General features: G+C 40.8%; 1 protein-coding gene and 1 non-coding gene across 2 annotated transcripts; both read right to left on the bottom strand.

Moving 5' to 3' along the window:
- LOC112617451 (heterogeneous nuclear ribonucleoprotein R-like) lies at positions 1-25,448 on the bottom strand. The gene is made up of 8 exons (XM_025374226.1): positions 25,362-25,448; positions 22,004-22,172; positions 19,623-19,741; positions 18,892-18,999; positions 15,664-15,777; positions 5,038-5,214; positions 3,092-3,227; positions 1-248 (listed from the first exon to the last, which is right to left on the bottom strand). Exons 2-8 carry the CDS (start codon positions 22,158-22,160, stop codon positions 1-3), a joined length of 1,059 nt encoding a protein of 352 aa, XP_025230011.1. The 5' UTR covers positions 22,161-22,172; positions 25,362-25,448.
- Positions 8,893-8,996, bottom strand: LOC112617455. The gene has a single exon (XR_003117903.1). It is a non-coding gene; the product is annotated as a U6 spliceosomal RNA (small nuclear RNA).
- Positions 25,449-25,790: the final 342 nt, after the last annotated feature.

Genomic DNA, 25,790 nt, shown 5'->3' with positions numbered 1-25,790 from the left:
TTAAATGATGACCCTATGCCCACTCCAAGCAACTGTATTTACCTTAGCCATGACTTCTGGATCTGGTTCTTCCACAGGGTCAGCCCATTCAACTGTAACTACATTTCCCCACACTTTTACTTTTCCACTCATCAGCCGGCGTCTGGCTTGTGCTGCTGACTTGTGATCCTCATATTCAAGGAAGCAGAACCCCCGATTCTTCTTTTTGTCATCGGGTTGATGATAGAGAATAACGTCCACCAAACCCTCTGTTAAACCAACAGCCAGATATATAAGCCAAAAGCATCCACCACACATCTAGCGATTAGGCAGACCTAAATCCGCTTGACGATGAGCAAAAAATAAGTGACGCAGCCTCAAAATGAGTCACTAACTTTGTAGACAATTAGTAGACAATTAAATCAACATAATCAGATATGGGGTTTGGGACAGTATTTGATGTTCCTTTTTAATTTTAGGGGTTCTTAAGGTATAGCCATATACAACAAATCTAACTACTGTATTCTGACATTTAACATGCTACAATATTTTAGAGCGTTTGATATAACATGACTATAAAAGCACTAACAAGGATCTTAAAAACAAAACGATTAACATAAACCCAAGAGAACTAACTTTTGACAACTAATCATGGCCAAGCTAACTTAAAAGTTACTATCTTTAACCAAGAATGGAAGTGATCACTAAATATTAGTGTTCCTCTGGTCTTAGTCCTTTGCCCTTATCTTTCCATATGTGTTCTTTCTGAATAATGTCAGCTAGCCCTATTTTTAAATGTTATCTATACCCTTACAAATGCTTAGATTTTTTTCCTAGCCCAGACTTCTCTAAGCTCTAGATGTGCCTATGTTCTTACCTGATGTATCCTCTTTGATGTCTTAGAATCGCAAATTTAACATGTCCAAAACTGAACCACCATGGCCAAAATCTGCCTTCCCTAGACTTCCTATCTAATAAACAGTGCCATCCACCTGGTTCTGAAGCCAGAAATTGGTTAGACATTCTTGATTTCTTCCTTTACTTCATCTCTCCTAACCAATTCCAAACTCATTTACTTCTTTCTATCTCCACTGCTATTACGCTAGTCTAATCCTCTATCTGTACTAGTATGACAGCTTCAACTAATGTATCAGCTTCCACTCATGCCCCTTCTCTCCAAGTCCCTATCCACACAGCAGTAGGAATAATATCCCATAAACATGAAACAGGTGTTATTTCCTGCTTAAAACTTTTAAATGCCTTTTCATTATATATACAATAAAAACCCAACTCCTTACATGGCCTACAGAAGCCCTGCCTACTTCATTTCATACAATTATATTCCTAATTCTACCTTTTAATAACACTAGTCTCCTCAGTTACTGTAATATACTGACTTCTTTCTTGCCTTGGAACCTTGGCATGTGTTGCTGCCTTGGAATGCACTTCCTTTTGCTTTTTGTATGCTACATCTTCTTCATCCTTCAGGTGCTGGCTGACATGTCATCTTATCAGAAAAGTCTTCCAGAACCATCCAAACAGGGATAGTAGCTATTCTTTAACTAAATATCCTATATTTCCTGCTTCAGTGTCTTATTACAATGTCTAAATATTCCTTTAATTTTTATTATTTATATTCTTGGTCTTATCTCCTTTCCCAGCATATAGGATCTATGAAAGCAGAGAATATGTCTCTTAGCCACCAATGTATCCCAGGCACATAGCACAATGCCAGCACTTAACAGTAACTTTAATAAACACCTGCTGAAAGAATGAATAAATGATCATGAAGCCAGAAGGAGATATAGATAATAAAGTGATGAGGTCAAAGAATTGTGCCAACAGGGGTATATGACAACACAATATAGTGGATGGTGGCAGTGGTTACAAAGTGAGACGCTAGAAATTAAGAGTTTAAAGTGCACAGAATTTCTGGTGCCTAGATCCAGAATGTAATCTGGATACAGTGGAGCTGAAGTAAAGGACTAAAGATGAGGTAATCATAGAAATAGGTAGGAGTCTAAAGCCCTGGATGGTTCACCAATGTAGATGTTAAAGGTACTAGAAATAAGTTAATTTAGGGCAGAAGAGGAAGATAGTGAGCCAGAAGCAATCTTTAGATTAATGAAAGGCTGAAACCAGAAGAGCAATGATTGACAGCTTCAACAAAAGGGAAAGCATTTGTCTGAATGATAAAAATGTAAAGGAATAGTAGTTTTTACAAGGGGAGGCAGTGGTCTAACGCAGTGTTTTTAAATCATAGGTAGTATTAGATCACAACTGGTATTTTAAAAAATGAAATAGAATAAGAAGTATCAAAATAAATCATGTATAATAAATAAAAGTACAGTTTTGTTAAATTGTTTCAGTTATATATAAATGTGTACAGAACTACGATATAAAATCTACTTCTCAATCAATTCCATGGATTTAGAATTGGATATTTTAAAAAATCTGATCGGCCAGGCACAGTGGCTCACGCCTGTAATCCTGACACTTTGGGAGGCCAAGGCAAGCGGATCACCAAAGGTTGGGAGTTCGAGACCAGCCTGACCAACATGGAGAAACCCTATCTCTACTAAAAATACAAAATTAGCCGGGCGTGGTGGTGCATGCCTGTAGTCCCAGCTACCTGGAAGCCTGAGGCAGGAGAATTGCTTGAACCAAGGAGGCTTGCAGTGAGCCAAGATAGCACCATTGCACTCCAGCCTAGGCAATAAGAGCAAAACTCCGTCTCAAAAAACAAACAAATAAACAAAATATCTGATCTAGACAAGGCAACAGGGAGGGAGTAAAAACTTTCATTCTCTTGGTCCTAAAATACACTAACTGTCAAGGGGGAAAAAAGCATTCACTTGAAGGCTATAGAGCAAAAGCTCCAGCAAAAGCCAAGGTTCAATTAAGACAAAGAAGTGAAGGGGACATTCCAAGAAATGAAGGATATAAGGGAATTTGTTTAAATCCAAACCACTATAAAGCAGAAAGGAAGCAATTTAGACACCGAAGACCTGAATTCTTAATTTAATACATACAACCCCTCAGTTTTTGTGAGCACTTATAAGTAGTATAACACATTTCGCAAAAGTAATTTCTAAATACATTTTTGTTTTACCTGTGACTTTACTGAATTCTTCCAAAATGTTTTCTTTAGTCTTATTCTTCGGAATGGATCCAACAAAAAGTCTGTTGTTTGCCACAGAAATGCACACTCCAAGGTGTTTACCAGGGCGAATTTCATAGCTGTCACACTGCAATGAAGAAAAGAACCAGAGACCCCAAAACCACCCCAAACTCAGGACAACTGATCTTAATCTAAAAAAATTCAACAATTTAAGGCCAAATGCTCCCTGCTTCATCAACTCACCAAGCTCCCTCATGCTTTCCATAATATGAATGTATACTTTAAACTTGTCACAGTCTCTTGTTTTAGTTTGGTTTTGTTAACCTTCACTACTCTTCCATGTAAAAATGACTCACTTTATTGTTTAAAGTATCTTATTTCATATTTTAATTTTATCTATCTGAAAATGTTTTCCCACAGATTTTTCAGAAAAAAATACCTGAGACTGATCATTCAGGGTCCTTGGAAATGTAAATTGGATTAGAAAAATTTCAAATTCTACAGAAGTCACAGAATTCTAAATATATAGTTTTAAATTGTCTACCAAACACAATATTTTCAAAAAGTGTTTTATTTAAATCACTACAGTAGATTTTCTTGACAAATTTTAGCCTTTTTTTTAAATTTTAAGACTGAGTCTCGCTCTGTCGTCCAGGCTAGAGGGCAGTAGCACAATCTTTGCTCACTGCAACCTCCACCTCCCGGGTTAAAGTGATTCTCCTGCCTCAGCCTCCCAAGTAGCTGGGACTACAGGCGTGCGCCACCACGCCCAGCTAATTTTTGTATTTTTAGTAGAGATGGGGTTTCACCATGTTGGCCAGGCTGATCTTGACTCCTGACCTCAGGTGATCCCACCTGTCTCGGCATCCCAAAGTGCTGGGATTACAGGCGTGAGCCACCACATCTGGCCAATTTTAGCTTCTTATACTTTAATATTATTTAACTATTAGTTTACTAAGAGATATGAGTAATAAAAAGAAAATCATATGTTGCCAAAAATGAAAACTTAATATTAAATAAACAAGTTTGAAGGAAAAATCCATAATAAAAACTAAAATCTGGGTCAAGCTACGAGTGGAACTGATTCAGACACCAGTAATGAAACCAAAAGCCTTGATGATGAAACAGGCTGATCATCTAGAAAGGCTAGAACCAGACTTAGTGAGGCCCTCAGATGTCAGGCAAGAGTATGCCAAAAAAAAAATGACATTGTTATTTTAAGATACTGAGATAGCTGTGTCTTAAATACAGCAGGAGTGAAGATACATTTGATTTGCAGAACTTTGTTACTACTACTACTGGTCTGAAATGAGCACCAAGTGGTTAAAGGCTCTAAAGAAAGGAAATTAATCTGAGACTGGCTATAAATAGGAGGAGGAGAGAGAAAGATTAAAGACAGAGAAGACTCAAGGGCCAAGAAACATAAAGAAAGAACAAAAATACACTTAGAAAATATGAAATAAATCATATGAATAGGCTGTAATAAAAATAAAACAGATTCACAACTATTTCCTGAATGGAATCCTAAAAGTCACTGTCATCCACTATTACATTCCCCACAGCCCATTCCAGCCTTCATTATACTGTAAGAATCCTAAAGTTTAACATCAAGAATTGATATCCTTTTGCCTAAAACCAAAAAACAGAAATCCATAAGCCAAATACTCATATGAAACTTCTGATGTTAATCAATCTAATAGATAACTTCTTAAATCAATGGGAAACTTTCTATAAAACATTACTTCTTGGGTATTTTTCAGTTCTTTTTTAGTTTTATAGTCAGAAAAAAAGCAAAAGTCACATACCAACTTGGTCAGTACAGAAATATTCAAAGCAACAACTGAAGGAATCAAAATAATGTTAACTACAAACATTTTTGAATTAAAGTTTATTTCCTCAAATAGTGACTTGCTAGACAGTGGATAATTATCACATACCAGTTTCACGGCTTCCTGTGCAGCTTCCTTTCCACAGAAGGTGATAAATGCATACCCTCTATTCTGACCAGACAGTGGATCCATCATAAGACGCAGATCCCAAATGGGTCCAGCCTTCTCAAAAAGGGGCACCAACTCATCCTCATATAAATCTCTTGGTATTTTGCCTACAAACACCTGAAATAAAACCCCCTTATTAGAATCCAACATCAGCATTTGATTTTAGAGTCATAAAGCCTACTGTCTTTTTTTTTTTTTTTAAAGATGCGGGCAGAAGAGGATGGTTAAGAAAGAACGGAAACAATCTGAAACTTACAGTTGACTTGCAGAGCTAATCCTAATTTTTATTATAATGACCTTAGGGTTATCAAAGAACAACAGTCTCTTGAAAAATGGAAACTAATAAGAGTGTAAAATCTGTATTAACTCTAATTTTTAAATTTTTATAACTTGACTTGTTCTCATAAAAACAGAATAAAGGAGGTTGGATGCAGCGGCTCACGCCTGTAATCCAAGCACTTTAAGAGGCCGAGGAAGGTGGATCACTTGAGTCCAGGAGTTCAAAACCAGCCTGGGCAACATGGTGAAACCCCATTTCTACAATTTAAAATAAAAAAATTAATTTATAAATTAAAAATAAATAAAAATAAAATAATTGAATAAAAGATTGACATAGCCCTCAAGTTATCTCAACTCTAAAATCTTTACTACTTAAAAAGCAACCTCAGTATTTTTCAGAAACTCCAGTGCTTCAATCTATTCCTTTCTCTATCCAGATATTAAATATTAAATTTTAAGGTATGAAAAACATCTCTTCACCATTTGAAGAATTTCTGATCTTCAATTACAAATTATATAGGATTAAATTATAATATACAACAACAAATTAAAAAGTATATAGTCAAAAATCCTCATTTGATACCAGATTATAATTTTCTTCAAGTTCCTCCAATGTAAGCAACATTAAAAATGTTTTATGTTGCCTGGGTGTGGTGGCTCACGCCTGTAATCCCAGCACTCTGGAGGCTGAGGTGGGCGGATCATGAGGTCAGGAGATCGAGACCATCCTGGCTAACACGGTGAAACCCTGTCTCTACTAAAAATACAAAACATTAGCTGGGCGAGGTGGCGGGCGCCTGTAGTCCCAGCTACTCGGGAGGCTGAGGCAGGAGAATGGCGTGAACCCGAGAGGCGGAGCTTGCAGTGAGCCGAGATCGTGTCACTGCACTCCAGCCTGGGCAACAGAGGGAGACTCCATCTCAAAAAAATAAAATAAATAAAATTTTTAAAAAAGTTTTATGTTAAAACATTTGTAATCCACAAAGTCTGAATGAGTAAAATTAGTATTTGCATGACAAGTTTTCTAGTGAAACTCATCTACATCACCATTTCACAGTCTGAAAAATAGCTGGAATAATAGGTAAATAATAAAGTAGTAACAGCAATCCAATCCAAAATATGCCGACATTATTATGGACATTAAGTTTCTGAAGTTAAGCTCTACAACAGATGTACTATCTAGAGATAATCCTTTCCAAAATAATCAAGACTCACTTTCACTGCTATCTGGTAAAACTTAAGGAATTCTTTTGACTCCTTAGCATGATTCTCACACAATAGTTATTGCAATTCTTCTACCTCCTTAAGGTCCCCAATCCTCATTCACTAAACCTCATCCTAAGGATATCACCTGAGAAAGTCATTGGTTTCTTCATATTCTTACCTCTCACTATGTCTACTTTCACTTCTATCACACCTCAGAGAAAGATCTACCTCCTTTCTAAGGTTAACTCCTTAACCCCAATAAATAAGCCCATTTCTTCTTACCACTTTCTGGAAACAACTGCGAACCGTTATTCCTTCAACTCTCATATTTTGCTCAGTACCATCCTTCCCTTCCCACTGGTTCCCTCCTGTCTCCAAACAATCCAAAAACAAAATACAACAACACACCCCTCACTTTAGCTTGTATTGTATTTATTTCCTTTCACTGATAAAGGTTTGGCTTGTTTTTGAGACTGGGTCTCACCTTGTTGCCCAGGCTGCAGCATAGTGGCATGATCATGGCTCACTACAGCCTCATACTCCCAGACTCAAGTAATCGTCCCACCTCAGCCTCTCAAGTAGCGGGGACAACGGGCTCTTGCCATTATGCCCAGCTAATATCTGGAGGTGGGGGTTGGGGGTAAGAGAGGCTCTCGCTATGATGCCCAGGGTGGTCTCGAACTCCTGGGCTCAAGTGATCTTCCTGTTTTGGCCCTCCAAAGTGCTGGGATTACAGGCATGAGCCACTGCACCTGGCCTGTTTTGAACACAACCATCTGTACGTTTTTTTTTCACTCACACAGTTATTATTTTCAACACATCTACTACACGCTTAATACCGTGAAGCCAAAGAGAAGTATAAATAAGACATCTATGGCATCGTGACAATTAGGGATACAAGATACTGTTATATGTGATTTAAGTGATGTCCCTGCAGAACCATCTTTCTAACAAAAACATACTCGGAAGAGTACACGGCATCTATGTTCTCTTTAACCCTCTATAATGGGCTTCTTCCTCTAACTCGAACTGTGTACCCAGATGTCACTAATAAACTTCTAATAACCAAATTCAAAAGTCTTTTTCCGGGCCAGGCACAGTGGCTTATGCCTGTAATCCCAGCACTTTGGGCGGAATACCTGAGGTCAGGAGTTCAAGACCAGCCTGGCCAACATGGTAAAACCCCATCTCTACTAAAAATACAAAAATTGGGCAGGCATGGTGGCAGGCGCCTGTAATCCCAGCTACTTGGGAGGCTGAGGCAGAAGAATTGCTTGAACCTGGGAGGCGGAGATTGCAGCGAGCTGAGATCATGCCACTGCGCTCCAGCCGGGGCGACAAGAGTGAAACTGTCTCAGGAAAAAAAAAAAAAAAAGGTCTTTTCCCCCTCAGTTCTCATCATCCTTGCCTTCTCTACAAGTATTAACACTGGTGATGCAACCGCCACCATCAAAACTTTTCTTCCCTTAAGTATTCAGAATACTTTACCAACCTCATTTTTGTACCTTGAAATCTATGATGAAGACATGTTTGTAACAAATGATTTTTTCTAAAAATCAAAACGATTAAAACCCAGCCTTGTCAACTGGCTCCTCTGATTGCCCCCATCTACCTTTAGAAGACTATAATTTCTGTTTCTCTCCCCTCATAGCCCCCACCTCCAAGTGACTGAGGAACTACTTCTATAAACAGACATCTCAGATGTTTTCAATTCCTCCCATTATCACCCATATCCAATTAATCTTTTATTATTATTATACTTTATTATTATTATTATACTTTAAGTTCTAGGGTACATGTACACAATGTGCAGGTTCATTACATATGCATACATGTGCCATGTTGGTGTGCTGCACCCATTAATTCATCATTTACCTTAGGTATATCTCCTAATGCTATCCCTCCCCCCTCCCCCACCCCACAACAGGTCCCGGTGTGTGATGTTCCCCTTCCTGTGTCCAAGTGTTCTCATTGTTCAATTCCCACCTATGAGTGAGAACATACGGTGTTTGGTTTTTTGTCCTTGTGATAGTTTGCTGAGAATGATGGTTTCCAGCTTCATCCATGTCCCTACAAAGGACATGAACTCGTCCTTTTTTATGGCTGCATAGTATTCCATGGTATATACGTGCCACCATTTTCTTAATCCAGTCTATCATTGACGGGCATTTGGGTTGGTTCTAAGTCTTTGCTATTGTGAATAGTGCCGCAATAAACATACGTGTGCATGTGTCTTTATAGCAGCATGATTTATAATCTTTTGGGCATATACCCAGTAATGGGATAGCTGGGTCAAATGGTATTTCTAGTAAAAATATGGAATGTTCCATGAATTTGCATGTCATCCTTGCGCAGGGGCCTGCTATCTTCCTGTATCGTTCCAATTTTAGCATATGTGCTGCCGAAGCGAGCACCCAATTAATCTTTAAAGTACCTGCTTGAAGCTGCTCCATGTAAATGTCTAGCCTATACAAACACATGGCTCCCGCCCTACTCAGAACTTGTATAATACAAATCTTTCATGAGACAAGGAATTAGACATACCTTGGACTCATGTGCCATATATTTTTCTAGATTTTAGAAATATAGTGACTACCACAGACAAGGTCTAGGCATTAATGAAGTTTATATTCTACTGAGAGAGACAGACAAAAATAAAAAAAGTAAACAATATGGGTCATGCATGGTGCTCATGTGTGCAATCCTAGCACTTTGGGAGGTCGAGGTGGGCAGATCACTTGAAGTCAGGAGTTTGAGACCAGCCTGGCAAATACGGTGACACCCTGTCTGTAACTAAAAATTCAAAAATTAGCCAGGTATGGTGGCACAAGCCTGTAATCCCAGCTACTCGGGAGGCTAAGGCAGAAGAATCACTTGAACCAGGGAGGTGGAGGTTGCAGTGAGTGGAGATCACGCCATGGCACTCCAGCCTAGGCAACAGAGTGAAACTCTGTCTTAAATAAATAAATACATAGTGATTATATGATTTTAAGAGGTATTAAATGTTAAGAAGAATGAAAAAACAGGAAGAGGGGATAAATGATGGGGCTGTGTTTTCACCAGGAGGGCTTCCCTACAGGGGTAAATTTGAGCTGAGATCTAAGAGAAAATTAAGTAAAAATCTGAGGAAGGTGAGGGGGCACTGTCTCATGCACTTTGGGAGGCCAAGGCAGAAGTATCACTTGAGGCCCGCCAGGAGTTCTAGACTAGCCTGAGAAACAGAGCAAGACTCTGTTTCAAAAAAAAAAAAAAGAAAAGAAAAAAGAAATCTGAAGAAAGAGCATTCCAAGTTGAGGGAACAAGTACAAAAGGCTGTGAGATGTGAGACGGGAGTACACTCAACATATCTGAAGAACAGCACACAGGCCAGTGGCCAGAATAAAAGTGACAGTGGGTGGAAAACAGAGAACGGGGCCAGAGTAAGTTAAACCATGGTTAGGCATTTCTGCTCCCAGATGTGTTGGGAAGCCATCAGAGAGTTTAATGCAGAAAAATGACTGGGTATGACTTATGTTCTAAAAGATACACTTCAGCGACTGGGTAGAAAATGGATTGTGTGGAGAAACAGGCTGACCAGTCAGGTGAACAGGGCAATCTGGGAAAGAGATGAAAGTGGCTTGGTATAGTAGGGTGATAGCTATGCAGGTGATAAGAATGTGAGCAACAGTGAGTTTTCAGTTATATGCGATTCAAATCTACATTTTAGTTACCTTGAGCAAGTTTTGTTCTTGTTGTTGTTGTTGTTTTTGAGATGCCATCTCGCTTTGTCGCCCAGGCTGTAGTGCAGTGGCGCCATCTCAGCTCACTGCAACCTCTGCCTCCCGAATTCAAGCAATTCTCCTGTGTCGGCTTCCTGAGTAGCCGAGATTACAGGCATGTGCCACCAAGCCTGGCTAATTTTTGTATTTTTAGTAGAGATGGGGTTTCACCATGTTGGCCAGGCTGGTCTCGAACTCCTGACCTCAAGTGATCTGCCAGCCTCAGCCTCCCAAAGTTTCGGGATTACAGGCATGAGTCACGGCACCTGGCCAAGTTTCTTAAGCAATGAGTCTCAACTTCCTCATGTGGGCTGGGCATGGTGACTCACACTTGTAAACTCAACGCTCAAGGAGGCCAAGGCAGGAGGATTCCTTGAGCCCAGGAGTTTGAGACCAGCCTGAGCAACAAAGCAAGACCCTGCCTCTATAAAAAATTTTAAAAATTGGCTCAGTGTGGTGCCATGTACCTGTAGTCCCAGTTACTTGGGAAGCTTAGGCACGAGGTTCCCCTAAGCCCAGGAGTTTGAGGTTGCAGTGAGCTACGATTGTGCCACTGTACTCCAGCCTGGGCAAGAGTGAGACCTTCTTTTTATAAATAAATAAACATAGAACAAACATCAACAAATCTGTGGCCAATAAAGTCCCCAATACTATAGTCATGTGAGTCTGTGAAGAAACAGACCACGAATTGAAAACACTAGTTTATCTAAGAAACAGGAATATCTTCATTTCAAGATCAATTTAACTTAGGACCTAAAAAGAATTTAAAAGGCTAAAGTTTTCAAAAACTAATTCAGCACTGTTCCTTTTAAAGTTTGTTTTTTTTTTTTTTTTGAGACAGAGTCTCGCTCTGTCGCCCAGGCTGGAGTGCAGTGGCCGGATCTCAGCTCACTGCAAGCTCCGCCTCCTGGGTTTACGCCATTCTCCTGCCTCAGCCTCCCGAGTAGCTGGGACTACAGGCGCCCGCCACCTCGCCCGGCTAGTTTTTTATATTTTTTTAGTAGAGACGGGGTTTCACCGGGTTAGCCAGGATGGTCTCGATCTCCTGACCTCGTGATCCGCCCATCTCGGCCTCCCAAAGTGCTGGGATTACAGGCTTGAGCCACCGCGCCCGGCCTTCTTTTAAAGTTTTTAAGCTCAATTTTTAATTAACTAAAATGAAATAGGAATACTTTCCTTTTATTAACTTTTTAGTCCTGAGTCATTCTGGATCCATGTGAGCCCTTTCAGAGCAAGCACTCAGTCATCTGCAGGTAACCCTCCTCCCTTTTCGGAACCAACAGAATCTAGTGAATACCATAATAACACTTCTTTCTTCACTCATCAGCCATGAAGACCCAGAAAAAGTTTTAGCTGTCTACAATTTATCCATCAAGTACTTCAACAGTAATAAAGGAAGTAACCAAGTCATCCAACAGTCTTTTCTTTTTTTGAGACAAGGTACTTGCTCTGTCACCCAGGCTGGAGTACAGCGGCGCAATAACAGCTCACCGTAGTCTTGACCTCCAGACTCAACTGATCTTTTCAACTCAGCCTCCCAAGTAGCTGAGGCCACAGTTGTGCGCATGCCGCCAGGCCCGGCTAATTTTTTATTTTTTTATAGAGACGGGGTCTCCCTATGTTAGCCAGGTTGGTCTCAAACACCTGAGTTCAAATGATTCTCCTGCCTCAAGCCTCCTGAAATGCTAGGATTACAAGCATGAGCCACCACACCCAGTCAACAGAGTCTTTTGGTTATCAATTAGGATTCTTACATTATCTAGCTCCTACTTACATTTGCTATCTTGCAAATGTATCAGTTTCTCACACATAATAAAATTCAGCTGCCACAAAGTCATATACTTTAGGTCTCTGTTAAATACACTGGGGTTCTTCACCACCATGAATAAGCCAAAGAATAAGATCTCAATCTACCATTTCTTTTCATTACTCTGCAAAACATCAGTGGTACACTCTGCAAACAGATAAGAATTTATTATATACAGTCATGACCTCCATGAATCCTGCTTATATTAATGGAAACAAATAAAAACAGAACTTGGCCAGGCGAGGTGGCTCACCTCTGTAATCTCAGCACTTTGGGAGGCTGAGGCGGGTAGATCGTGAGATCAAGAGTCTGAGACCAGACTGGCCAACATGGTGAAACCCCATCTCTACTAAAAATACAAAAATTAGCTGGGCATGGTGGTGTGCACTTGTAGTCCCAGCTACTTGGGAGGCTGAGGCAAGAGGATCTCTTGAACCTGGGAGGCGGAGGTGGCAGTCAATGATCGTGCCACTGCACCCCAGACTAGGCGACAGAGTGAGACTCCATCTCAAAAAAACAAAAACAAAAACAGAACTTGCTTCCCAAAGCAGCTTAACAATACTAGCTGAAGAATACAAAAATACTACAACTAAAAAATATATTTCAAAATTACTATCTATCATCCTTGTACATTTCTCATCTCAGAACAATACTTAGCAACAATGTCTGTTAATGAATGCTCATCTAATGGGTTAACTTACAGATTTTATCCAAAAATGAGATATCACAATCCTCTCATAATTTTAATACTGCACAGTCTCAGGCACTGACCTTAACTTCAACCTCCTCAATCAAGACCTAAAAAGGTTTAATGATGACTGGAAGAAAATATAAAAGAACAAAAACCAAACCTCACATCAAAAATCACAACAATTAAAACCAATTTATTACATCTACTAGCAACACATTAAAAACCTATTTTTCTTGAATTTTCAAAACTGTCAACAAATACTTGCACAATCTCATGAAATCTAACTGAGAGAAATCTGAAACTTTACACTACGATTTTGCTGAAAGTAATTGCTTGACAAGAGTGGTTTTAGGCTAGTGATCTCATATAGGGATTTTGCTGGAATCATATCTGCTGTATATAACATTTAACATACAGAAGAATGCATCTTTCTCCTAAAGGAACAATGCAATCTGAGAGAATATATATGTGTTTTACAATTAACATATCAACTATTTGTTTCAAATTGGTTATCTCCAAGTTTATTAGGCCAGGCATGGTGACTCACGCCTGTAATGCCAGCACTTCGAGAGACCAAGGTGGGAAGATCACTTGAGCCCATGAGTTGGAGACCAGCTGGGCAACATAGGGAGACTCCGTCTCTACAAAAAATTAAAAAATAAAATAGCTGGGCTTCACTTTGGGAGGCCGAGGCAAGAGGATCACCTGATGTCAGGAGTTCGAGACCAGCCTGACCAACATGGAGAAACCTCTCCTCTACTAAAAATACTAAAAATACAAAATTAGCCAGGTGTGGTGGCGGATGCCTGTAATCCCAGCTACTGAGGCTGAGGTAGGAGAATCGCTTGAACCCGGAAGGCAGAGGTTGCAGTAAGCTGAGATTGCACCATTACACTCCAGCCTGGGCAACAAGAGCAAAACACAAAATAGCTGGGCTTGGTGGCATGATTCTGTAGTCACAGCCACTGGGGAGGCTGAGGCAAGAAGGCTGCTTGAATCAGGAGGAGTTTGAGGCTGCAGTGCGCTATGATCATACTACTGCACTCCAGCCTGGGTGACAGACCATTTCTAAAAAAAAAAAAAGGTCACTCGTATAACAGGTTACTTTTCAGCACATAGTTTTCTCCATTTGAAGGATTAGCAGGAGTTCGTAACCAGCCTGGCCAACTTGGCGCAACCCCGTCTCTACTAAAAATAGAAAAATTAGCCGGGCATGGTGGCGGGCGCCTGTAGTCCCAGCTACTCGGGAGGTTAAGACAGGAGAATCGCTTGAACCTGAGAGGCAGAGGTTGCAGTGAGCTGAGATCGCACCATTGTACTCCAGCCTGGGCAACAAGAGTGAAACTCCGACTTGAAAGAAAAAAAAAGAAAGAAAAAGAGTAAAAGGAAAAGGAAGGAAGGGAGGGAGGGAGGAAGGGAGGGAAGAAGGAAGGAAGGAAAGAAGGGAGGAAGGGAGGGAGGGAGGGATTAGAATAGGCTAGCAATAAGGCAAATGGAAAAACCTTTATGAAGACACAGATGGAGGAAGAGTTGCTTCTTTGTTCAAGTATGGACTAACATACTCAATCTTTTATCTGATTCCACATTCTTCCCTTGTGCAATCCATGCCCATCAATAATATCTTTATGTAAATACTATGTCCCTTCTGAGCGATAGGTCAGGCAAGGGAGAGAACAAGCACAGTTCTAAATTATTGATATTAAAAAAAAAAAACTTGGCCGGGCGCAGTGGCTCATGCCTCTAATCCCAGCACTTTGGGAGGTACAGGCAGGTGGATCACCTGAGGTCATGAGTTCAAGACCAACCTGACCAACATCGTGAAATCCTGTCTTTAGTAAATACAAAAAATTAGCCAGGTATGGTGGTGCAGGCCCGTAATCCCAGCTACTTGGGAAGCTGACACAGGAGAATCGCTTGAACCTGGGAGGTGGAGGTTGCAGTCAGCCGAGATTGCAACACTGCACTCCAGCCTGGGCAACAAGAGCAAAAATTCCGTCTCAAAAAAACAAAAAACAAACAAACAAAAAGAAAACAGAAACAAAAAAACCTGGTTGGGCACTGTGGCTCATGCCTGTAATCCCAGCACTTCAGGAAGTCAAGGCGGGAGGACTGCCTGTGTCCAGCAGTTCAAGACCGGCCTGGGCAACATAGTGAGACCTAGTCTCTACAAAAACAAAAACAATCCCCAAAAAGCAAAAACCAAAATAAAGCAGCCGGGTGTGGAGGCTCACGCCTGTAATCCCAGCACTTTGGAAGGCCAAGGTGGGTAGATAACTTGAGGTCAGGAGTTCAAGACCAGCCTGACCAAAATGGTGAAACTCCGTTTCTACTAAAAATACAAAATTAGCCAGGTGTGGTGGCAGGCACCTGTAATCCCAGCTACTTGGGAGGCTGAGGCAGGAGAATCACTTGAACACAGGAGGCGGAGGTTGCAGTGAGCCGAGACTGCATCACTGCACTCCAGCCTGGGCAACAGGAGCGAAACTCCATCTCAGGGGCGGGAAAAAAATACAGAATAAAGCAATTGTGTCTTCCAAATAACTTTACTCCAAGTATCTAAAATGGTGTGTTGCTAGTAGCATGGTTTTAGCAACCTGTTCCAAGAACTCTGTATTATATTCCTATATAAAGTATTTGGGTATCTACCAGTCACAAGATTATCTATCCTCATGATGGCAGCAAAATACACATGGATATCTAAAAAATAACAACAGCTAAACTTTGAAATGGATCAAGAATTTTCCCCCATCTGTATAGTATCTGCATAGTAGATAAAACACTTTCCAAACTGGAAAGATCTTAGTAAACAGCTAAAGAACACTTACCTCCGTTCCAATTCCAGGTTGCACGCCAGAGTACACACTGTCTGGTGGAGGACCACCATACTTCCTCTGTCCTGTGGTTACATCCAGAGTATAACCAGTTCTCTCAAGCAAGGCCTAGAGATAATTATACATCTCTTTATACTTGAATACTAAATCTAACACACAAGCATCAGTATATTAATCTTTTCCAAAAAGTACTCCAACTTCCTAGGAGATATATTTTTATGGTTAGGTAAAACAAAGTCAAAATTCACACTGGTTCCCCACACGTTTCTACTGGTGAGTCTTTTCAAATAAAATGTTCTCTATCCTTAAAAAAATAATTAAGCATTAAGTCTTACCTCCATGCAGCTTCTCTCATTTACTATTACTCTCACATCCATTTCTTCCTACTGTCTTTCTTTTTCTTTTTCTTTTTTTTTTTGGGGGGGATGGAGTCTTGCTCTGTTGCCCAGGCTGGAGTGCAGTGGCATCGTCTCGGCTCACTGCAACCTCTGCCTCCTGGGTCTAAGCAATTCTCCTGTCTCAGCCTCCCAAATAGCTGGGATTACAGGCATGTACCACCATGCCCAGCCAATTTTTGTATTTTTAGTAGAGATGGGGTTTCAACATGTTGGCCAGGCTGGTCAGGTACTCCTGGCCTCAAGTGATCCACCTGTCTTGGCCTCCCAAAGTGCTAGGATTACGGGCATGAGCCACTGTGCCCAGCCCCCACTGTCTTTCTAGTGTACCTTTTTTTTTTTTTTTGAGACAGAGTCTTGTTCTGTCATCCAGGCAGGAGTGCAGTGGCGTGATCTCGGTTCACTGCAAGCTCCGCCTCCCGGGTTCATGCCATTCTCCTGCCTCAGCCTCCCAAGTAGCTAGGATTACAGGCACGGGCCACCACACCTGGTTAATTTTTTGCATTTTCAGTAGAGACGGGGTTTCACCATGTTAATCAGGATGGTCTCGATCTCCTGACTTCGTGATTCGCCCACCTCAGCCTCCCAAAGTGCTGAGATTACAGGAGTGAGCCACTGCGCCCGGCCAGGTTTTTAAAATCACACATTGTCAGAACGGCAAGAGACTTTAGATATCATCAAGTTCGGTGAACACTTAAGATTCCACAGGGATGCATACCTTCAGCGTTCCATTCTTCTACCTTTGACTGAAACAGAGCCATAAATGTAATGTAAAACAGGGGTCTCCCCACCCCTGGGCCACAGACCCATACTGGTCCGTGGCCTATTAGGAACCAGGCTGCATAGCAGGAGGTGAGTAGTGGACAAGTGAGAACAAAGCTTCATCTGTATTTACAGCCGCTCCTCACCCTCCCTATTGCTGGCATTACTGCCTGAGCTGTGAGCTCCGCCTCCTGTCAGATCAGCAACCACGTCAGATTCTCATAGGAGCATGAACCCTATTGTGAACTGCGCATACAAGGGATCTAGGTTGCATGCTCCTCATGAGAATCTAATGCCTGAAGATCTGTCACTACGTCCCAGTATGCCCAAATGGGACCATCTAGTTGCAGGAAAACAAGCTCAGGGATCCCACTAATTCTACACTATGGTGAGTTGTATGATTATTTCATTACATATTACAATGTAATAGTAACAGAAATAACTTCAACACCAAATAACTATTTCTAATCAAAAAGTCTATCACAGGCCAGGCATGGTGGCTCACACCTGTAATCCCAGCACTTTGGGAGGGTGAGGTGGGCAGATCCCCCAAGGTCAGGAGTTCAAGACCAGCCTAGCTAACACAGTGAAACCCCCGACTCTACCAAAAAATAAAAAAAAAAAAATCAGCTGGGTGTGGTGGCGCACACCTGTAGTCCCAGCTACTCAGGAGGCTGAGGCAGGAGAATCGCTTGAACCCAGGAGACGGAGGTTGAAGTGAGCTGAAATGGTGCTACTGCACTCCAGCCTGGGCCACAGAGCGAGACTCTGTCTCAAAAAAAAAAAAAGTATATCACTACAGCAAGACATGAACATCCATCCATTTAACTAACGAATTAAGTTCACTGGTCTTTCATTAAAAGCTGTATATATACCTTTCAAAGCTGTTTATCTAAGTAATAAAATGGTAATAATAATAACAGTTCACTGTTACATAGTTCTTGCTATATTCCAGGCATTATTCTAAGTGCTTTATAATATGTTAATTCATTTACTCCTTATAATAACTCTGTGAGGTAGTCACTATTACCATTCCCATTTTACAAATAAATAAACCGAGGTAACTGAAAATTCAAAAGGAGGAAAGCGGTTGTAACACCTTTTTATCAAGAGAAAAGAAACAGGCCGGGCGCGGTGGCTCAAGCCTGTAATCCCAGCACTTTGGGAGGCCGAGACGGGCGGATCACGAGGTCAGGAGATTAAGACCATCCTGGCTGGCTAACACGGTGAAACCCCGTCTCTACTAAAAAATACAAAAAACTAGCCGGGCGAGGTGGCGGGCGTCTGTAGTCCCAGCTACTCGGGAGGCTGAGGCAGGAGAATGGCGTGAACCCAGGAGACGGAGCTTGCAGTGAGCTGAGATCCGGCCACTGCACTCCAGCCTGGGCGACAGAGCAAGACTCCGTCTCAAAAAAAAAAAAAAGAAAAAAAGAAAAGAAACAAAGTGGCTGGAAAATAACTGAACCAAGAGACATTACTGGATCAATCCAAGAAACTACCAGCAGAAGCATCAATAAATACACGTCATTCATCACCACAAAACAGGGAATGAGGAAGAGTATGAAGTAGGGCTTTTCATTAAACATGCAATTGAGTGCTGACCCCCAAAATTATCCTTCTTATGTAATTCCTCTAAATTATTTCACTTCTAAACACCAGTTTTAAAAAGTGAACCTTTCAGCCGGTCGTGGTGGCTCACGTCTGTAATCCCAGCACTTTGAAAGGCCGAGGTGGGCGAATCACAAAGTCAGGAGATAGAGACCAATCTGGCCAACATAGTGAAACCCTGTCTCTCCTAAAAATACAAAAAATTAGCCGGGTGTGGTGGTGCATGCCTGTAATCCCACTACTCGGGAGGCTGAGGCAGGAGAATGGTGTGAACCCGGGAGGTAGAGCTTGCAGTGAGCCAAGACTGCGCTACTGCACTCTAGCCTGGGCGACACAGCAAGACTCCGTCTCAGAAAAAAAAAAAAAAAAAAGTGAAACTTTCTAGGAAACATGGAAAGAAGCATTTGACCTCATCATTAAATGCAATTTCATTACAACTACCCAAGTCAAGTTTTACCTTGATCTTTGCTTCATCAGGTCCCTTTGTGGACTCTTGCACCTTGCTCCCCTGTTTCTCTCTCTGCCTGTAGGTCTTCATAACTCCACATAAAAATGCACTTTTGTTCTAGAACAGACAAGTAATTTAATAAAAAGAATCACCAAAAATCTTTGAAGGATCAGATATATAATTAAATATAAATTTCAGAAAACCAGGATTTTAACAAAATATTCACTGATTCATTCAACAAGTATTTGCTGAGTGGTTACTTAGTGCCAGAGACTGGAGCAGACAGCAGTAAGGCAGTATAGGGAGCTTACCTTCTACCCTGGGAAAATACAGTCTTTCCATTTGTTATGTGACTGCATCTAGACTGTCTTTGCCAGATGTCTGAAACTATTCCTCCCACCTACATTCTCCCCCAAGGTAACAAAACAGGATCAAATAACCCCCAAATGTTAAAAAGCTGAGTAACATGTAAAAACCTATAGTAACAACCATCAAAACTTGGCTTTAATTTTAAGTTTTTAAAATAACTCACTGCACAAGGGGGTGGGAGGAAACTTTTGCTTTATACTTGTGCTTCTGAAACTCTGCTACAAGCAGATCTTTTTTTCCTTTAAACTAATTTTTTAAAAGAAGAGGTAGTCACAAACAAAAAACACCACTTCTCCACAGGAAAAAAAAGTAATAGTAAAATAATTTCAGATCACTAATTGTTCAAAGACATTTCTGAGTAATGACCTTACCTGAACATGTGATAAGTCACTTTCCTTGAACTGCTGTAGTACAGACAGAGCTCCTTCTTCATTAAATTCCCTGAGAGCATCAATTGCTCTTTCATCAAGATCGACATAAGCTACCAATCCTAAAAATTAAATTGAAAAGGGGTAACGTTATTCCAACAAAAGGGGTAATCTAAGCTCTACTGATGTTTAATCAAGAATTGGTATATTCAATATGATCACTAACAAACTATATTTTCATTTAACTATATGCATATATGCAGCTATCCAAATACTACATAGAAAGGTCCAGTACAAATATGAAAATAAAGATAAAATGTCAACAACCAAAAACATGAATTTCAATCTCCATATCCACAAACCGTCCCCACCAAATCCTAATATCCATTTCCCACTCCCCCAAAGGTACAAGTCTTGAAGGTTAAACCTGACATACATACTGTATTACAGATTATGTATTAATATAACAAATTTTGGTTTATATTAGAGTGATAAGAATACACTGTATTTTCCAAGGATAAACCTTCAGATTACAGACGGTTACAGTTGATGCTAACCACATAAGAGGTGGAGGAAAATGTGAAAACAAATTTTACCAAGTAATTCTTTCCACTCTCCAAAAAGTGTCAAAAGACTTTCTCTCCTGAACACCAAAGATAAACTGAAAAGCATTTGTTTATCTGAGCATCCACTTTGCTGCAGTCAGAATGCGGAAAGGCATAATTTTAAACTTCTACAAATGCAAGTGCAGCTTGATTAATCAATTCTGAAAGTCATACTTTAAGGCATTCTTTGTTTTTCTGAAGTGATAAGCTGAGATTTAAAAGATGCTGTGGCATTCACACTGACTGTCAAGAATGACAATCTTTTTCAAATGGTAATAAAGACTTTATGGACTTACAAGTAAACTCGACAGAAAATACATACACTGCATTTCATATATGTAGTATATTCAACTGCACACAGAACATCTACTAAGTTTAAAATATAATTTCTTAAGTCTGTTAAGTTTATGTCATATTTATATATATGGAATATATTTCAGAATTGATCCAATGTAAAAATGGAAGTATTTCGTAGAATAAAACCCCCAAGTTCATATGAACATGAAAAGTGACTCCATTTTGATAAAGCCAAAAAGAACTTTATTCCATATAGTAAATTTTAAATAAATGTAATGCCACTTCCAAAGTTACTTTTTTAAAAAGTTGCCATGATTTGTTTCAAAAGCTCAAAATGAGCATGTGTAAATAACTGGAGTTGCCTTACTTGAATATTCCATACCACCACCCAAAGCCACAACTCAGGACACCCATCAATCCATTTTGTCAAACCAAGCCTACGACCAACCATCAGCCTCTTACCGATAACAAAACACTCTACAGGAGAGCATCTCTAAGCAGATCACTGCCAATTCTCTATGGCAGAATGTCACAGAAAGTTCCTGAGGACTGATTTTCAAATAAGACCATGACCCAGGAGTCATTTTTATAAGTCATTTTAATGTCTAAAATTAAACTAAGCTTCCCAGATTTAAAAATTTTTTAAGGACAAAAAAAAAAAAAAAACCAGCTATTTGTTACTACTGTACTTAAGACACATTTGTGAGTGAGACAATTCAATTCTCTCTCAGAATCTGAATAGGCACACACAACACAGAGGAAGAAAGTTTCCATCTATGTCCCCAGAGGAGGAGGACACATTTATTTATGAACAACGCTCCCTAAGGGTAAATATTTCTCTCCCTCTTTAAAACTTCAAACCACTTACAACCAACCATATAAAGATGTTCAAATTTGCTTAAGCACTTAACCATGGCACTTCTGGATTTAAAAAAAAAAAAAAAAAAAAAAGCAGCTGTTACAAACCAAACACTTCCAAATTATGGAGAGATGTGGATTTCTATTAGAAACTAGACAAGCCACAAACTCTCAAGGAGTCTGACATTTATTATGGTTTCAGACGATACAGTCTAACTATCATCTTATTATGCCACCTAATCAGACCTAAGCTGATTTAACAATCACTTTAAGAAGCTAAAAGTAGAAAAGTAAAAGCAAAATGATGACTGATTTCGATTAAGAAAAAAATGTAAAATTTGGTATGCAGAAACATACATTTTAATGGGTGGTAAATCTAAGACAAATTGATGTGCTGTTCTGAAACAACTAAGACTGCATATTCAACACTAAGAAGGCTTCAAAATAATGAAATAAGGAGTATCAAAGTCAAACCCAATATGCCTTCAATGAAGGGAAAGTAACAAACATTCAGCTCTACAGATCAGAAACAATAAGTATTATTTAACCTTAAAAATCTATAAAATTCAAAGTGGTTTGCCCTCACTTTCATAACCAGTCAGAAACAAGAAATGCATATTATACCTGTCTGAAATATTTCATCAAGTCTTTCTGCCACCTTCTGTGGGAGGCCTGCCTCTATCAGTGTCTTGTAGTGTTCTGTGTGAGTTACACTGGAAGTATCCATTGGTTCTTCCTCTTCTTTTAACTGTACCGCATTACCATTCACCTGATTAGCCATTTTATTATGCTGCTGGAAAAAATTCAGGAGCTATATTACATTAAGCCAGAAATAACTAGTTTGTAGGACAATGCATGATTTATCTAAACTAATTTGTATACATGCTGCTAATAACCTCTATCAAAATAATAATTTATTCCTCCTGTGATGTATCTGACCTAAATTGGCAATAATAATCCTGTGAAACCATAGAAAATGTACATGGAAGCATTAGATCTTTAAGGAACTTCATGTACACCGGGTAAAATAAAGGCTTTAATTTACTGAAGGTAGAACTGCTGATTAACAAAAGCAGCTGTTGTGTCCTGGTAAAAAGATCAAAATCACTACAAAATCCTAAAAGCCCCTCAGCTCTCAGGTCTTACACAGTTTTAAAAAGTTTTGGTTTAAAAACAGAATGAACACCCACAGACCACTTAATCAAGATTTAAGGACTTTCAAATTTTCCTGGCTCTGCTTCAAATACAGTATCAGTGTGAAATAAGTGCCCTGTTTTCTCTAGTTCAACATGGTGGTGGTTTGGGTTTTCTCCACCTAACTTAACACAAAATGAAAACCAAAAAAAAAAAACCAACTTGACATTAATTTTTGTTCTAAGATTAATTCGCTATTCCCATTCACAGATTTAAAAGAAAAAATGACCAAGTTTAAAAGCGAAACAATTGTTTTAAGTCCACATAAAACACTAAGTGAGCTATAGTTCAGGTTGCTTTAAAAAAAAAAAAAAAGTACATGTTGAAATTTTCATATCACTAAAATAAAGATGTAAAAACATACTGAAGAATAGACAACTTCTTCCAAATATTTCAAAAAATGTTACCTAATTAGGCTAAACTTCAGCCAGATTTCTCAGATTAACCTACCAAAAATAATTTTGTACATTCAGTAGGTAATGCTGAAATGGACTGATTCCCTGAAGAGAGAGAGTAAATAATAAACCATACAAGGCCAGTCTGTATACTGCCTCAAAAGACAGGGAATTAAAGTGCATTTGTCTGTGGTGAAATCATAATGTGATGAAGATAATAGGCAGCAGAACAAGACATTGCAACACATACTAAATAAAAGACATAAAGGTAGATCTCAAGAAAAAGCCTACTTTTCTTGATGAAACTCAAGATACCTAGTCATCTATAAAGAAAATACAAGTCTCCTACAAAGTACTAAGACACACAAGATAACCACACTTCCAGACAGCTTATCGAACATTGTGCAAATGCACCAGGTGCACTCTTCTGGCTTAAAACAATTTCTTTTCATTTCAAAGTCCACTGATACTTAGTCGAAGTTGATGAAAGAGGGAGGAAGACCAAGAGGGGAAGGAGGTAATAGTACAGAGTAGGAAGAAGAAAGGAAAATGCAAAGGGTTACTCTGGAAATGAGATAACATGACTCCTCACAATTACAAAACACTATTAAGACTCGATAGCCCTTAATAGACGCAGACTGTGGTTAAATTCTGGGTGGATGTTTCTCAAGGCAAGCTTCAAATTCTGATGAACTAGCAAAAACGGAAACATTCGAAACTGTCACACTTTTGATCAAGAAACTGTATTGTGTGAGATGAATACGTTTACTGATTAACACAACCTATTTCTATAAAGATGCATCCTAAACCCAAAATCTCCTTACGAACATATAGTTCTGTTTTCCCATGCTCCCCCATCCCCACATACTACCTTAAGATCATCAGAACTCAAAAGTTCTCAGTATCACAAGACCCTTACAGCATTGCACCTAGGAATACTATTAGTCACAGAAAAGAGGCAAATTTTTAACAGAAAAGTTCAATGAACATCTGTTAAGGTGGTGTTTTTAAGTATGTGTAAAGCAAAAAGACAAGTTGTGTATTAAGCACAAGACAGAAATATTTATGCCTACCATATCATTGCAAAGGCTCTACAAGTTGATATTGAAATTGGTTAAATTTTTCCAAAAAAGTTTGTAAATTTTAACAAAAAAACCGTAAAATAATTAGATTCCAGAAAATAAAACTTTCGGATCAAGAAAAGCCCTCTCTCTTCAAGCCAAATACAAAGTGCTCATTTTAAAAAGACTTTTTATGTCATATGAGACCATTTGAAACTCATGTCAATTCAACACAATGCCACACAGCCAAACCATATTTCTGGATGCAGCAAATATACTAACGTGACGGGAGTCATTTGATCTAAACATTTTTGCAAAAAAAGGAGACATTTTTAAAGATTTAAAAGGGCTGCTGGGAAATTCGGGATGTCAGCACTAACGCCTCCCTGACTTTTTCTGAACCTCCCTGTGCAAATTCTTCATATTAAGAGACGGGCTTTAAAAGAACCAACGAAATGAGACTAACGGTTATCTCATGGCTTAGCAGTGTCGAGCTCTCATCCTACGACTGACTCATGAGACATCAATTCAGCCACTTGAGGACTGCAAAAATCTCAAACAGGTAGTGTCAAAGGACTGAACCTTCCAAGAAGCCCTGGGCTTTTTAAAAATTTTGGCAATACGGTTACTACCGTATAAGAAAAAGGATCGCCTTTCCAATTTGGTGCGCCTCTGACAGTCTCAGAATTATCCATTTCAGGCGCCGCTTGGAGCCTAAGTTCCACGGCCTCTAGTAGTCATTTTTTCCTTCAAATCTCAGCCCGCGGCATGCAGAATGTGGGAGGGGAGGGAGGCTTCCCACACAAATCGGCCTTTTGGTTTCTGCTCACACAAAACTTTTCTTCTGGCTCAGATAACCCTGGGATTTGCACCCCGCCTTCCGCCCCCACCCCCACCCCCTCAGGCCGGTCCGGATCATCAGCACATCCCACTCGGGCTAGGCCGGCCGCGGCGGGAGCGAAGCGGCTCCGGCGGGGACAAGCGGCAGGGCCGCGGGCGCCTCAGGCCCTTCGCGGGGTCCGGCCGCATGGAGCAGCGGGCGGAGGCGGGAAAAGCACGGCCGGCCCCGGCAGGCCGCGCGGAGAGCGCCCGGCGGGCCGGACCGCGGGCTGGAGGGGCGGGGGGGAGGAAGAGCAAGGGCGAGAGGCGTCTCGGCCGGGCTAGGCCCACAGCCGCGCGGCCGGACTAGACCAAAGCCGCCCCCAGCCCGTCCCCACCCCCACCCCGGGGCTTCGGAGCGCAAACGAAACGGGACCAGGCGCGGAGCCCTGGCTGAGTTGGGTTGGATCGGGGCTCCCGGCCCCTCCCCCCACGGGCCGGCGCGAGACTCACCAGGGCAGAGCGGGGGCCGGCGGCCGGGCCCGTGAGAATCAGCGCGAGGCGCTTTGAAAACGACTAGAAATGGCGCGCGCGCCACCCCCCCCCCCCCCTCATGGACAGAGACGCGATCCCGGCAGCACGCGGGGTTTCCCGGAACTGCTTCCAGGGACTCCGAGCTGCGGGGCAATCGCTTGGCGAGGCGGCTTGACAGGCAGCTCAGGTGACCAATAGTATCGAGGCAAAACGGACCACGCCGGACGACTCGAGAGCCAATCGATGAAGCTGTCGGTTGAACCAATGAGGGTGCTCAGCGCCGCTGGCTGGGGCGCCTCCGAGGCGGGGGCAGGCACACAAAGGGGTCTGTGGTGGAAGCCCTTGGTGGCGGCGACGCTTGGGGGCACCGGGTCCTGGGTGGACGAGGCTCCTCCTTCTTCGTCTGCC

Source organism: Theropithecus gelada, unplaced genomic scaffold, assembly GCF_003255815.1.
Source record: "Theropithecus gelada isolate Dixy unplaced genomic scaffold, Tgel_1.0 HiC_scaffold_179, whole genome shotgun sequence".
Lineage (NCBI taxonomy): Eukaryota > Metazoa > Chordata > Mammalia > Primates > Cercopithecidae > Theropithecus > Theropithecus gelada.
Note: the sequence above shows the minus strand (reverse complement) of the source record. Positions and strands in the feature narration are given on the sequence as shown.